General features: G+C 29.6%; 1 protein-coding gene across 1 annotated transcript in view; it reads left to right on the forward strand.

The window, feature by feature from the left end:
• The window catches only part of LOC115225111 (myosin heavy chain, striated muscle), a gene marked incomplete at its 5' end in the record, with an annotated part of 84,610 nt that overhangs the window by 21,870 nt on the left and 45,240 nt on the right, over positions 1-17,500 (forward strand). The window contains 11 exons of the mRNA XM_029796042.2: positions 4,633-4,696; positions 5,762-5,860; positions 6,972-7,075; positions 7,855-7,987; positions 8,498-8,616; positions 9,548-9,697; positions 10,280-10,450; positions 10,817-10,996; positions 11,898-12,018; positions 12,505-12,578; positions 13,826-13,913. Of these exons, the coding sequence (XP_029651902.2) occupies positions 4,633-4,696; positions 5,762-5,860; positions 6,972-7,075; positions 7,855-7,987; positions 8,498-8,616; positions 9,548-9,697; positions 10,280-10,450; positions 10,817-10,996; positions 11,898-12,018; positions 12,505-12,578; positions 13,826-13,913 (1,303 nt within the window). The remainder of the gene's footprint in view (positions 1-4,632; positions 4,697-5,761; positions 5,861-6,971; positions 7,076-7,854; positions 7,988-8,497; positions 8,617-9,547; positions 9,698-10,279; positions 10,451-10,816; positions 10,997-11,897; positions 12,019-12,504; positions 12,579-13,825; positions 13,914-17,500) is intronic.

Genomic DNA, 17,500 nt, shown 5'->3' on the forward strand with positions numbered 1-17,500 from the left:
TGCTAATTTTTACTCCAACTTATGTACATTTACATTTTCTCATCTCTGAGTCAAATGGTTATGTTGAAGTTTCCACTGTGCTGAAGAAACCTAGCAAGAAATATGTCTTCAACATATTCACATTGTCTCCTACACTTGTTGGGAAGGCTTAAAACCAGATAAATGAATATTTTATAGCAAGTTGAATTTATCTTTCAATGTTCACAATGTTAAATATGTAAACACTAACTTAACTATCTTTAAAAATATTTTTTATTGCCAAATTTATAATGAAGCACAGTGTTGATATGTTACAGTAAATTTCTGAACATAATGAGAAATTTTAACAAATTTAATAAAACACCAAACTTCAGTCATAATTAATCAGGCTGTTTGCAAAAATAACTGAACAAAACAATATTCTTTCATAAAATTCAGGTGGAATGTAATTAAATAATTAAAATACTTTAAACATTAGAGATTTCTTGTTATAGACCGAGAATTAATCATCAAGTAGATCAGTACTAAACAAGTTGAATTCCCTCTTAGCCTCAGTCTTAATAAATAACAATTTATAACAAATTATAAATAACCACAGTAAACACCTTTTATCCAACTTGCATGCCACTCTTCCCACAAAGACCATCACTACTTAATCACGTGATTTGTATCTCTTAACATTTTATTTTTGTGTTTTTTCTTTGAAAACGTATATATTTGTATATATACGTATACATGGCCAAAGATTTTGATTACAAAAAGCTCTTGAAAAATGTCTCTTTTCTTTTTTTTACAAACAATAAAACTTCATTGATATATGTTAATAAACATATATCATACTTACTTACTTACATACATACATATATATGTATGTATGTATGTATATATATAAGGCATTATGTATTGCATATTTTCAAACTATCCAAAAGTGTTATGTACTATATTGGATAATATGGGGAAAGAAAAAAAATCCGGTGATGCAACCAGTTTTGCACAGTAAGCATTTAAATAGTCTATTGTTATAAATAAGAAATAAACATCATATATATATTACGTTTATATATTTGTTGTGTAAGATTTTACAAAATGGCTGACAGTTAGTAAGGAGAGACACAAATAAGAAAGAAGAAAACAAAGGACCACTGATGCAGTCACGGGAGTGTGACGAAAGAACTCTGGCCGAAATAAGATTAAGATTAATGTAAAAAATAAATAACACTGAAGCAAAGTAACACCAAATATTTAGTGCGTGTGTTTTTATTGGCTAAACTGGCAAAATGACTATTCCAAAATACAACAATATATATATTATATATATATATATATACATATATATATATATATAATATATATATATTATATATATATATATACATATATATATACATATTTATATATATATTTATATATATATATATATTTAAATATCTGTAAACCATATATTTAATATTATTAATTAGTCTTTTAGGTAATTCCAAGGCTTGGTAATAAACCTGTTTTTTTACATTAAAAAAAATCATCAGACCCATGTTTTAAATATCCTACCTCCTCCCTAATATAAAACCATTCCTCAACAACGTCAAACAATAACAATATTAATATTAATATTAATAATAATATACCAATAATCATAATAACAATAATAAAAACTATAAAAATGATGATTTAACAAAAATTTCTTCGAATTGTACAAACCAACCTCATCTGTTTTATTTTGAATTTCACATATAAAGTACAATTAATTAACTTATAAAAAGTAATATCCTAAATGACCAAATAATTACCAATATTTATTGAGAAATTAACAGACTGAAAAACAATGAATAATGATTAAAAAAAATCAATTACTGGTTAATACATAATATGTATATATATTTACATGCATATATGTGATATATACTCAAATATATTTATATATATATGTATTATTTATATATTAATTAGTAATTAATTAACTTCCCCTCCCACTTTGAATTTTTCTTATTGAGACCTTGTTAACGATGGTAAATCGTTATCAAGCATACTGAACAAAAAATCAAATCACATTTACTGAATATCTTTAATAAAGGTTTTGAGAAAATATTATTTAAATATTTTTTCAAATACTTAATATTAAGATAAAATAGATTAACTCATTTAAATTAACCAATCAAATGAAAATATTAATCAACACTTGATTTTTATAACAAATAAATTAACTAATTCATGAAAAAATAATTTTTATATATTAAATGAAAATATTTATTAAACAAATGAATTAACATCTTACTGTAATATTTTTTAATTAATCAATTAGATGAAAATTATTTTAGAAAATAGATTAACATCTTATTTAGTAATGCTTTTTATTAGATTAACCAATTAGATACAAATAAACGATTTTTTATGAATTAACAATTGATGTAATATTTAATGATTAACCAACTAGATTATATAATATAAGAATATAAATTAACATTTTTCTTAATTTTTTTAATTACTTAACTAATTAGGTGAATATATATTTTTTTCTAAATTAAAATATAAATACAAATAAATAGTAAAAGAAAATATAGGCACCTACATGAAGAATGAATGTTGACATTTAACTGACAACGAAAGCCATATATTTGTATAGGCTTCGGGGTTAGTGTGGGAGAGAGGGAAAACCTTTGATTTGATTGACACCACTCTTTTACTAGTAAGAATGCATTTTACAGAACCTGAAATAGTAAAGGTAAAAAGTTAGAACATATTCTGTTTTTATTTATTTATTCTCCTGTTTCTGATCTGCTATGAGACTCAGGTCTTATTTACAAAGACCTGAAAATTGAAATAGCAAGAATGTGGAATATAATTGCAAGAACAGTCTCAATTGTTCTAGAAATGCAAAATATATGGGGGGAAAAAATGAATGAAAGAATTGCTTGGGAAATCTGCCACAGGTGAAGTTTGTAAGTAACTCTCCTTAGAAGCATCCATACTTTGTGCAGAAAAAAACAGTGTATGGCGTAGAAAAGAAGAAATTGTTATCATCAAATCTACCTTCATTAGAGTTACAGGAGGCTCCAGAAGGGTAAATGGCACATACCCTGAACTGGTTAATGATAATTATGGTGATGATGATAATAATAATAATAATAATAATAATAATAATAATAATAATAATAATAAGGATCATAGTATTCAATGCTATCATCTGTATTGTGCACTTAGAGAAAAAGGTGCCATCTATACAAATCTCAGTAAAGATATTTTGAGATAGGAGACATGTTCTCACAAAACTTCAGAGTAACATCTCTGCTATTTGAATTAGTAAAATAATAATAATAATAATAACAATAATAATAATAATAATAACAATCAGGATAATAATAATCATAACAGTTTCTAGCATTAAAATTAATAATAATAATCTTGATATTGTAATATTTGATAACAAATGTAATCATATGACATTTATAATGACATAAATATTAATAATAATAACAACAAAAAATGTTAACAATAATAATTATGATGATAATAATAATAATAATAATAATAATAATAATAATAATAATAATAATAATAACAACAACAACAGCAAATTGTTGTTATTTTTATTTGTTTTCTTTAATACTGATGGTTTTATTAAAAAAATACTTAATATTAATAATGCAAATATTAACAATTATACTTTCTAAAAGTGATAAATACTGTGTTTATCACAATAACACTAATGATGATAATTTTTTACTATTGATAATTCTAATTTAAGCAAAAAAACTAACAATTTTTTAAAATATATTGTTTCAAAATTGAAAATTGAAATAAAATTATCTACCTATTTTTTGTAAAAAAGTTAAGTGCAAAGAAATTTAAGAAAAAGCTTGATAATTCAATAATTATAAAACGTTTTATAACAATTTAAAATTAGATCTCTGTTTTGAATTATTATGTATGTATATATGCTATTAAGTTAGACATGGCCTGACCCAATCTTTGGTCGAAACATATCTAAGTTTTCATATATATATATATATATATATATATATATATATATATAATATATATATATATATATATATATATATATATAATGGCCACAGCTCATGAGCTGAAACTAGATATAAAAAATATAAAATATATAAGTGAACAAGAATTCTCATTTGATGTCTTGATTCAAAGACAAATTAATGGGCCATTTAATGATTTACTGTCCAATTAAATATCAGTGGGACTCACTGAGTTAATTCCAGACGTAAATTCTGGATATGTGTGCTTGATATGCTTAATAGCTGAGTACAGAAAGTACCACCTCTTGTCCAGTGTGTTTTGGCAGGTATTGAGTAAGAGATGTACAGGTACAAAATTGTACAGGTGTGCCTGTAAAAGAATATCTTTTGTACTGCTAAAGACAGACACATTTTTAATGGCCTAAGTCTCAGTAGAGACAATGAGAAAATATAATCAATTAAAAGGTAATAGTAATCTTAAAGAAAATAATTATCATTAACTACGATATTGATTTAATAAATCAACCTTTAATTAGCTTTGATATATAACTAAAATATATCAATTAATATATATAATAATAAAAAAATAAGAAGAGTAGGTTTTTTTTTGCTTTCTTTTAATTACCATTCTGGTGATTAATTGCTGTTATATTTTGCTTCCTCTACAAACTTATAGGGTAAATTCATCCGTATCCATTTCGGAACCCAGGGTAAAATTGCTGGTGCTGACATTGAGACTTGTAAGTGAACAATATTTGTCATTGCTATTACAAAACAGCCTCATCTTTTCATAATGGTCATCTTCTTCTTCCTCATCATAAACATCAGTTGTTGAGTGAACTTACTCAATGATATCAATATGTTAATACTACCTTTAACTATCGATCTTCACACACACTCACACACACAAACATACACACACACGCAAACATACACACACATATGTATATGATGGACTCTTCTGTCAAAGACATATGAGTGAATTTACTCAATGATGTCAATACATTAGTACTAACTATGGATCTATATACACACACTCACACACACACACATACACACTCACACACACACACACACATATCATGTATATGATGGACTCTCCTGTCAAAGAAGATATACAAGTGTTCAGCTTTTCCCGAACGACCTGCACAAATGCTTTGTTTATAGTAATCAAATGCATGTGCTGTACATTATCTCACTCTCTCCGTCAAATCCACATTACCTGTCTAGGTGCACAAGTGTACCACGTCTGAGATGTCGAAATGATTGCAGAGCAACATGAAATGAAGTGTTTTGCTCAAGAACACAATGCAATGCCTGGTCCTGGAATCGAACCTATGATCAAGCACTCATGAGTGGGACATCCTAACCACTAGACCACCCACCTTCACTATATATATATATATATATATATATATTAATATATTAATATATTAATATTTAGCCGAAGTAATGGAGTAACTCAAGGGTCAAGCGCTTTGTGCATTGACCCTTATTAACACATGAAACTCTCGGATCTTGAGTCACTCTTACTTTTGCTAAATATTAATAAAAGGATGCATGTACTCATATTTTGAGTTCTGTTTTCCCTGTTTGCATAGACATACCTGTGTGTGTGTGTGTGTATGTACATATATATTTATACATATATACACACATGCACATGCACATATGTTTATACATAAACACACATACATATATACAATGTATCTCTCCCTCTCACTCTCTCTCTCTCTCTCTCTATCATCATTACCATCATCATTTGAAGTTCATTTTTCCAAGCTTTATAATCCTATTTTTTACAGACCTTTTGGAAAAATCTCGTGTCACCTTCCAACAAACTGTTGAGAGAAACTACCATATTTTCTATCAGCTTCTTACACCTACCTTCCCTGATGTCATCGGTAAGTGACTCTGTTTGTTATGTAAACTCCTAGGTACCTTGGTAGTAATAGTTATTGTACATATTGTAGCCTAACACTGAATCAGCTTTCATCATACAACAGAACCAACATTATATTCTAGTCAATTCTGTCATATCTATTTTTCAAAAAGGGCCAGAATTTAATCTACCCCCTGGTTCTGTTACCATTCTTTCAACAGTCAAAATTGCTTTAACCCTTTGATGTTTAAGCCGGTCATATCCGGCCCAAATATCCTACATGTTTTACTTTCAAACTGGCCATATCTAGCCTCTTACATCTAACCTGCATTGACATTCTAAGAATAAATTATCACACCATTGAAACTTCAAAGCTGAAAGATAATGTATGATTAATTCAAAACAATTTGAGTGGAAAAAGTATTACATTTATCAGATTAATCTGAACACTAAAGGGTTAAAGAAAGACATTCATGTGTCTGAGTCAACTTGTAGCTTGCTCTGTGTTTCATCCATTCAGAAATGACTTGGTACTTTCATTTTCTTCTGTTTCTGTGTCAACGCCATTAAAAAGAGAAATGCAACACACGATGCTTTCTGTTTCTTGTACAACCAATAGATTAAAGAACATATGAAACTAACCCTGGATGGTATTTTAGAGGTTATAAACCTGAGATTGGCTCTAGATGATGTTGTTAGTATTCATAACCATGAGATGACCCTGGATGATGTTTTAGTGTTTACCCTCCTGTATGACAAAAGGGCAGAATTAGAATGAGAAATTCAAATAACTTGTTCTGGGTGATTTTAATTCATATAAAAGTGGGAAGAGATTACTAAACATGGAGCTATATTTTAAGTCCATTTGAAACGGGAAATTTCGATCACAACTAAGGACTTCTGCTCAAAATATGAAGCAAATATGATCTGGCTGTAACAAACATTTTCTCCCAGCTTTCAAAAATTGTAGTTTCACAGTTATGCCATCCATACTCAAAATGACACGAACAAGATTGTAATACAGTAGCTAGTACCAGCAACTATAGTTCCCAAGCAAATTTCTTGACAGCCCAGCCCCATCTACTTGCAATAAATGCCAAACTTTATCTATCTTCTTTTGTGTACTTTCACAGAAAAGATGTTGTGCACCCAAGATCCTGGTCTTTACAGTTTCATCAACCAGGGTGCTCTCACTGTTGATGGTATTGATGATGACGCTGAAATGGTACTCACTGATGTAAGTTGGTCTCTTTTCTTTTGTTTTCATTCCAAATTTCATATCACAGAACTCTTCATTTATCATACAAACCTTTCTATTTGTTAATTGCTCTTCCTCTCCCCACCTCTCTCTCTCTCACCATATGTACATGTCATAGAACTGCCCAAAACTAGTCACCAATATCTAAGCATTGTCCAAACCTAATTAAGTTACTTATGAAGAAAACTAAACAATACCAAAGTAAGCAATCCCCACAAACTATGAATCCATAAAACACTTTCCCCTTTACAAGAATGAAGTCCAACCCAGAATAATGAAACTAAGATATAAGAAATTTGCAATTGAAAGTATGTGCATTCCCACCATTGGCTGCCCAAATGGATATCATTGTGGTTTCAACACTTGAGCAGTACCACTCAATCTGGTGGTGTCTACAGTGTTAAAAATATAAACACTGCCTGGGAACCTACAAGCTTATAACTACAAGTAACAGCATTAGAGCTAACAAACAGTGACAACTTATAGCTATAAAACAATATCTATAATGTGGTGGTTTGTTGCCAACTTAATGTGGTAGTCCCAGGAAAGGGAAGAATGCTACTGCTATTTAGCCCCAAGAAACACCGTTTCTAGTTGGCTACATGACACAAGTTTTAAGTGTCTATAAGGAAAAAGAAAAAGAAAAAATTTAATCTTACCTATTTATCAATTTAATTCATCTGCCCATCTATCTACCTATCGATCAATCTGTCATCTATCCATACCTATCTAATCTATATGCCCTTCACTTTCCCCAGACTGCCTTTGATGTATTGGGCTTCACTGATGAAGAGAAAATGTCCATGTACAAATGTACTGGCTGTATCCTCCACTTGGGTGAGATGAAATTTAAACAAAGAGGTGAACAGGCTGAAGCTGATGGAACCGCTGGTAAGACTTCTCTTTGCTTTACATTGAACTTTTAAACTTATAAATTACTTAGTTAACATACAGTGAAGGTAGGAGAACAGAAATATTCCATTATCAGATTTAAGTATTAATATGTTAAATGTTACATGTACCACTGTTGGCTCATCACAAACTTAACTCAATTGCCATAAGGACCACCAGTGGTACATTTTCGTAATTTGAGAAAATATTTTATTTTGTATCTTTGACATGGTTTCAAGGATATTTAAATAACATGAATGCTAAAGTTTAATTATGAAATATTGCAAAAAATGTGAAAAAAAATTGCATTTTCTTGTAATTAAACAATATGCAGTGTGACTACATGAAATACATGGTGTCACCTGTAAGTTCCAGTTGGGGTTTTAACATATTAAACATGATGGTTAGCAATTGTGAATTAATTCTAGTTAGAGGTTTTTTCAGTTTCCAAGCATTGAAAACTTTACAAGTATACTGAATTTATTTTTTCCCTTCATTTTCTGTTCACAGAGGCTGAAAAGGTTGCTTTCTTGTTGGGTGTCAACGCTGGTGACTTGTTGAAATGCTTGCTTAAACCCAAGATCAAGGTCGGCACAGAATACGTCACACAGGGCCGTAACAAGAACCAGGTATGTATAAAACAACTTCAATAACAGCTTTGTTATATAAGCATAATAAATTACTTGCTTTAGCTGTAAGAAATAGCATCCAAACTTTGTTTGCGTCAAATTGCACCATATTACAAAGGTGTGCATATTTGAATGAGAAAATAGAAAATGGGATGCTCACAAATGGAATGTCTTGGACCATAGGCCATTTCAGTCATAATTAGATTAATTATGACTGATGATTAAATAACATATGAGATGAATATTCTACATTGTCCTTATACTTTCTAAACATAGCAGCCAAATCTCAAATCACATTTTAACCTGAAAAAGGAAAGAAATATTGAATGAAGTTGTCCAAGACACATCGTTCATGGCTTAAACTTCTTTGATCATAGGTTTGTTGAATCAGGAGTGGTCTGGCATTAAACAACTAAAACCATTAATTTTAACTATTATACTAAATATATGTTAGATATATCAGATACATCAGAACTGACATGGAGATAAACAACAACTGTAGCTACAAATACTTACTATCATGCTATACATTAGGTAACAGGTTCTAGATACTCTATGTCTGAATTAAAGATGGGATAGTCACAGTTGGAAAGTCTTTGATTATAGATTCGTCCTATCAAACTTGGATCAGTAGCAAAGTCATAAACGCAAAACAAATTATAACATCAGAAATATTAAATTTCTAAATCTCTCATAGAGATATGTACGGTGGTGGGGCGATAGAATGGTTGTATACTGTCAATCTAACGTGAACGTGACAGTAGGGGTTACATCACACCGCTGTTTAACATATTTTCTCATAAATTTTGCAACCTATACAATCTCCATCTTGTTTGTCTGTCTGTTCGTCTCTTTGTCTTTCCATTTGTTTGTTTCATATCAGAACAGTTAAAAAATCTTTTCTTCACATCCATCTTTTGTCTTTTCTTAGGTTATGAACTCCATCTCTGCTTTGGCCAAATCCTTGTACGATCGTATGTTCAACTGGCTGGTAAAACGTGTCAACCACACACTGGATACCAAAACCAAGAGACAGTTCTTCATTGGTGTACTGGATATTGCTGGTTTTGAGATCTTCGACGTGAGTATTCTAGATTAACATATATCTATGACATACACTGTCTTTTGCATCTTCTTGCTTCTCATTCATTTTTTATGTTGAGGTCAATAAAAAACTACTACTGGTGCCAATACATATTCAAATATATACATACAAACACACACACATAGAACATTTATATAATACACAATGTACCTGAAGCAGCAACTCATGTTTCATGTTGGAACATCGCTGGTTATTCATGCAATTAGCAGTATGGCATGAATAATGTTACTACAGTATTTGCAATCGTCAGATGGCATATCAAACAACGTACATATGTCTACATACATGAAATACACACACACTTGTGTACTAAAGAAGCATGCACACTTAGTACATGATTGCAAATATATTAACACATGAAGTGAAATATGTGTAATCATATACATTTACACAAATACTACAAAATTTCTCACAAACAAATAATGCATTTGCATAGCTTCTGGGCCCATTTCTTCTCTTCTCACTTAACTTTGATTTTAGTCAAATCCCATAACTACAAAAAAAACTCCACTTTTTCACTAAATACCATTTTTCATTTTCTCTCTTTCCCTTTAACAGTTCAACAGCTTTGAACAGTTGTGTATTAACTACACAAACGAAAGACTTCAGCAATTCTTCAACCATCACATGTTCGTACTGGAACAGGAAGAATACAAGAAAGAAGGAATTGTCTGGGAATTTATTGATTTTGGTCTTGATCTGCAAGCCTGTATTGATCTCATTGAAAAAGTAAGAAAATTTTGCAAGCTTTTCTTTCAATTTGCACTTGCTTGAATATATATATATATATATATATATATATATATATATATTGAATATTTCTGAGATGTGCTTGTCTGGTAAGTGTTTTGACTTGAGGTCATGAGTTGAGAATAAAATATGGAAGACACATATTTGCCATTCAAAAACACATGAAAACTATTAAAGAAATCTTGAGTTCTGTTTATTTTAAAACACATTATATTATAATTATTGTAGATTATTTGACCGATTCAAATTTTAAGAGACACTATTTTCTTCATTCTTCTTCCTCTTTCTTTACAATCCCGAAATTATCATTATTATGACTTCATTATCATCATTATTATTTTACAGCCTATGGGTATCTTGTCCATTCTTGAGGAAGAGTGCATGTTCCCCAAAGCTAGCGATACCACCTTCAAGAACAAACTGTATGATAACCATCTTGGCAAGAACCCAATGTTTGGCAAACCCAAACCACCAAAACCTGGTCAATCTGAAGCCCACTTTGCTCTTCACCATTATGCTGGCAGTGTAAGTAGTTGTTATTATTTGTTATTGCTTTTGTTGATTTAGTACCAGGTCAGCTTGGTGCTGCAGACCAATTTTGCAGTCCTCTTATATGATATACATACAACATACACACACATTTATAAAGAGATGAATCAAAGAAAAGTGACTGAATGATGTTCTTTATTTAAAATCCCTACAATTGTTTCCACGCACCCATAGTACATTGGGGAGATATAATTAACATAAAGCATAACCACTATCAGCCACATATACATATACAGAGTTATTAATAAGGGATTAACAATCTGGGCAAAATACTTTATAAGCTCTCTGTCAGTTCAGGCTAACAATATTGTTTAGATTTAGTAAAGGACTCTGCGTACCTTGAGGTGGGGTCCAAGGTTTTTTAATTCATCACAATTCACTATGGTAAATCCATGGTTGTGTTCCAGTTATACTGATTTTTACACAGTGATATACTAAACAAAATATAAATAACGGTCATATATTTTTCTTTATTGTTGTAAATTTGACTTACAGTTGTTTGTAAAAGAAAAATATGTAATGACCATTAGTCATACCTTATTTTATATATATAAACATAGACTTATATGTAATGCCCTGCCGAAGGAAACATCCACACTAGAAATGGAGCTAAAAAATTATTCAAACACATAATTATTGTGAGGAGACTTAAATAATATTATATGAATATTTAGAAATGCAACCTAATAATGGTGTACAATGTGGAAACACATGTTGCAATCCTTAATTAAAGCCTATGAATTTCCATCTCCATGTTATTATTATATTCACATATGAGTACAGAAATGTGTATACATATATTCTTTTCTGCTGTTTTTTTTTTGTTCTTTTCTTTTTCTAATCAATGTATATAATTTCTTCTCCCTTATTATTGCAGGTGTCTTACAACATCGAAGGTTGGTTGGACAAAAACAAGGATCCAATCAATGAAAACGTCGTTGATTTGCTCCAGAACTCCAAGGAACACGTCGTGAAAGTGCTGTTCACACCACCTGAGAGTGAGTTTCAAGACACATTTCTTACCCACTAGCATTCACCCAGTCCAGGAATCGAAACCACAACTTTACAACCATAAGTCCAACACCCTAACCACTAAGCCATGCATCTCTACGTCATATATACATACATACACACATCAAGTATATATATATAATATATATATATATATATATATTATTAAAAAAAACTTATATCAGAAAGAAGCACACTTTAAAGAATAGAACAGTAATTATTACAACAAAAATTTTTGTTGTAATATATACATACATACATATACATACATACATACACATACATACACATACATACATATACATACATATACATACATATACATACATACATACACATACGTATACATACATATACATACATACATACATACATACATACATACATACATACATACATACATACATACATATATATATATATACTTATACGCATCATTTAATACTATTATTCTTTTATCTTCTCTCTTATAGCTCCCGATGCTGGCGGTGGCAAGAAGAAGAAAGGAAAGTCTGCTGCTTTCCAGACCATCTCCTCCACCCACAAGGTATTTGTCAACATAACTTCTTCAAAAACTGAAATAATTGTTGCTTTTTGTTTCTCTTATACATTTTCTTTTAATTTAATTTCAAAACCTAGAGTTACTTCAAACATTTGAGCTCAATGGCGACTGCTGACACATCTTAATTAAAATAAAAATTAAATCTACCTGAAGCCAAATTAACTCTGCTTCTGATTCTTCCAAGGAACAATAAGATAAACCCCGGTAACTATGGGGATTGACTTTATTTCCTTGCCAAAGATTTATGGCCGTCTGTCCTTGTGACAAATCAGCTTAATGGCATTTTGAATTTTCTAAGCTGTTTTCTATATCAACAGCAGCTCATTGCAGAGAAAGGAAATGGAATATTGCTAATTCAAAGATTTGGTATTTAACGACATGGCAATGAAAATATATATCTACATAGCATAATTACAGATTCTATTATTTTGAAAGAAGTATCCATTTAGATCTGCATATCTCTTTGATACAGATGAAAAAACTGTATGAATGTGCTACCATGACGTTTTACTTGTTTCCACATTTATGACAAAGCTTGATGTCCAGTAATGAGTGTTTTATAGAAAGGTCTGTTCATACAGAACTTCTCTGATGAGGCTTGGCAAACATTTATTTTACTGAAACAACAGTGACCAAGTTTTAAGAGTGAATATACATATATAAGTATTTATAAGTGTGTATGTGAGTGTGCAATTACATATGCCTATATTTTTATCTAAATATGCATGTATTCAATATATATTTTATATATGTGTGTGTGTGTGTGCATGAGATGTATACATACACACATACAGGTGTATATACATTATATATATTAAACTAATATATATATAGATATACATATATATACATATATATATATATATATATATATATATATATATATATATATATATATATATATATATATCTATATATATATATGCATACATATATGCATACATATATATATGCCCACACAAACACATTTTGTATATATATACTTGATCAGTTTGATATGTTTTTCTACATTCACTGTCACACTTTGACATCCTTTGTATATTTGTCATACTGAGTATACATATGCATATGTGTGTATGTGCGTGTGTGTGTGTGTGTGCTACAGTGTTGATTGTCTTTTTCAAATCTTCAAAGTCAATTTAATCAGTTTTTTTTTTTAAATAAAAGAAACGAAGCATTTCAGGAGAAAAACCATCCATATTTTTGTTTTGCTTTCTTTCTGTGCTTTTTAGGAATCTTTGAACAAACTTATGAAAAACTTGTACAGCACCCATCCTCATTTTGTCCGTTGTATTATCCCCAACGAATTCAAACAGCCAGGTAAATTAATCATATTGTGTACTGCACTAGTGATCGAAGGACCATGTTTTGTGTGTGCCATAACTGGTTTGCAGTGCAGTGCATTTTATTACAGTGAAGCTAATAAAAACAAAAAAGTAATTAGTGTGTAGTATTTTGTTCTAATTAAAATATAGACCAATAATTTAATAATTAACAAGTTATAGTGTATACTACTATGGCATTTGGTAAAAATATAAACTTATATTATTTCTAATAAATAAAATCTTTTTATGAGTTAACCCTTTAGTATTTAAACTGACTATATCTGGTCAAAATATTCCACCCATTTCACTTCAAGCTGACCATATCCAAGCTCTCTTACTTACTCTACAATGTCAGCATAAAAGTAAACAATCACTTCATTGAAATCTCAAAGCCTCGAGATAATGTATAATTAATTCAAAACAATGTGAATAAAAAACAATCTTACTTTTGACAAAATAATCTGAATGCTAAAGGGCTAAGCAACAGAAAAATTTATTTTAAAAATTTCATTGAAATGTTTTTTCTAGTAAATAAATATAATCAGTCTAAATGATAATAAATATTTACTAACTAATAATTAGGATAAAATACTTACTCAAAATTTCATTTAAAACTTTGGACTATTTTGCAATTAAGAAATATATTTAATTAATCAAAATAATAATAATAATAATAATAATAATAATAATAATAATAATAATAATAAATGAAAATTACTGCTAAGATTGTAGCAAAAATTTTAATATATTGCAGAATTTCATTAAAACAGCTTCAGTTTTGTTTAATAGATAAAGATATGTAATTAATTAAAATAATAAATATCTAATACTAACTAATAATAAAATACTGGCCCAAGTTTTATTTAAATAAAACTATTTTTTTTATAAAAGAGATAAAGTAATAATTAATTAATTATATGAAAAAATTACTGCACAGGAAAATTTGGGTAAAAACATTTCAATAAAGAGTTTTTTATAAAGATATATATTCATTAGAAAATTACTAATTGAGAATCAAGTAAAAACTATACAAAATTTAATGAGCACTAGAAATGCATTTTAACAGTGCTCTTTATCTGAGAAAAGTGAAAAAACTTTATTAGTCTAAAGCCACAGGGTGGCAGAATCGTTAGAGCACCTGACAAAATGCTTAGCAGTATTCTAAGATCAAATCCTGTTAAGGTCAACTTCGCCTTTCATCCTTTCAGAGTTGATGAAATAATGTACCAGTAATTTACTGGAATTAATTGATATTGACTAAGGCTCTTCCTCATGCCTAAATAAGAAGTTATTTATTATTAGAAATAAAACAACTACTACTACTACTACTACTAGCACCACTATTATTGTTAAAATCACCATTACTACTACTAATACCACTACAACAATATGAATTGTTATTCAACTAAAGCTTGATGTGTCAACATTTTACATCATGTTGCCATCATAAAGACTATATAGATACATACATAAGCAACACATACATATATATAATTTATATATATACATATATATATATATATATATATATATATATATATATATATATATATATATATATATTATATATATATATATATATAAATACCCTCCCTTATTTTTATACCTTTTGTGTGTGCACCTTCTGTCTAGATATTACCACCAACTTCACCCTAATCGTAGTATTTTCCACCCTTGACCCCCATGTTTTACCTCCATTAATCAAACTTTATTTTTTTTTTACTGTGGTTTTTATGTTGATTGTTATTGTTGGCTCCCATGTGACCTGACCTCACTTAATCGTAAAATCAATTCAATATTTATAAAACAATAAAAAATTCTATACAATAACAATATCCACCAAAAGCAGAAGACAGAAAATTAAACATTAGATTTGCTAGAAACAGCAGCCAAGTACTCCTCTCTCTCTCTCTCTCAGATGATACTTTACCATCTTAAAAATATTGATGGTCATATTCCCAGACCCCAGTTGAACCGTCCAACTCATGCTAGCATGGAAAACGGACGCTAAACGATGATGATGATATTCAAAAACATATATTTGTATATATGTGGCTGTGTACATCTTCAACAGGACACCAGAGATATGGATGGAGCAGCTATGATCATAAGGAAGTTCAATTAGAGCTTTCCTAGGGTTAAACAACAAGAACAATTACTAATGTAGTCTTAAATTATTATGTCTGATTAAAAGATGGGATGGTTACAGTTGGAATGTCTTTGATCATAGGTCTACTGAATCAGGACTGACCTGGGGCTAAATGACAATAGTTATTGCTGCTAATATTTAGTGCTATAACTATACATTAGATAATGCAGTCCTCGATACACTATGTCTAATTAAAATCAGACAGGAAGGTCATGACTGTAAGTCCCTTGATATTCAGTCTGCCTGTTCCCACCTCAACAACAACAACAACAACAACATAAGCTCCAATTAAATTTTCCAATTAATGATTTGTGTTTTGATTCTTCTTTTTCTTTCTTTAATTAATATCTAATTATTTTTTTCTAGACTTCCAGTACCTGTCACCTAACTCATTAATTTCTTCTACCTTCTTTTTCTATCCTGAACTCACCTTCCGGTTTTTGTGATCATAAAATCTAACAATTTACTATTTTGTGTGTTTTTTTTGTGTTTTTATTTTAGTCATTTTTGTTTGTTTTTCTCATTATTTTTTAACTTATAACAACACTATCAACAACACCAACAACAATATCAACAAAAAATTAAAGCATGGTTATAATTTACCAGGCTATTGAACTATAGGGTATATGTTTCAATATTTTAATCTACATGATATTTCAACCGGTTTCATCTCTGATCATCATCAGGTGTTTTATTCCTGGATGTGTACATAGTAACATATTGGATCAGAATTTGTCATTTCAGAGATTAGTAAATATTCATATCAACACTATGCTTTGACCAGTTTGATCTCAGATTATCATCAGGTGTCATATTCTTGAATGTGTAAGAGATGTCATATCTACTTACCAACATATAGACTTACATTACATACCTATATATATATGTGAGTGTGTGTGTATATATATATATATATATATATATATATATATATATATATATATATATATATATATATATACATACATAAATACACATACACACACACACACACATATATATATGCAAGACAAGGTATAAATGCTGGTCATTGCATATTCCTTTTTCGTAGTAAATTCTACTTACAGCTGTTTTCAATAGTTATTATGAGTTCATTCATGGATCGGTTTACTCATTTGGTCCATTGATTAGTTGAGAAAAATTGAACGACCTTAAAGAACTAGTGTTATCAGAGTCAGAATATATGCATATACAAGTCCACACTAAAGAGTGGTCGGCGTTAGGAAGGGCATCCAGCTGTAAAAGGCCATGTCAAAACAAATAGTAGGGCCTGGTACAGTCTTCTGGCTTGCCAGGTGCTGTCAACCTATCCAACCCATGCTAATTAATGGAAGATGGACATTAAATGATGATGATGACAATATATGTATATATATACAGATAGATAGATAGATACATGCATACATACATACATACATACATACATACATACA

Source organism: Octopus sinensis, linkage group LG27, assembly GCF_006345805.1.
Source record: "Octopus sinensis linkage group LG27, ASM634580v1, whole genome shotgun sequence".
In the NCBI taxonomy this organism is placed as follows: Eukaryota; Metazoa; Mollusca; class Cephalopoda; order Octopoda; family Octopodidae; genus Octopus; species Octopus sinensis.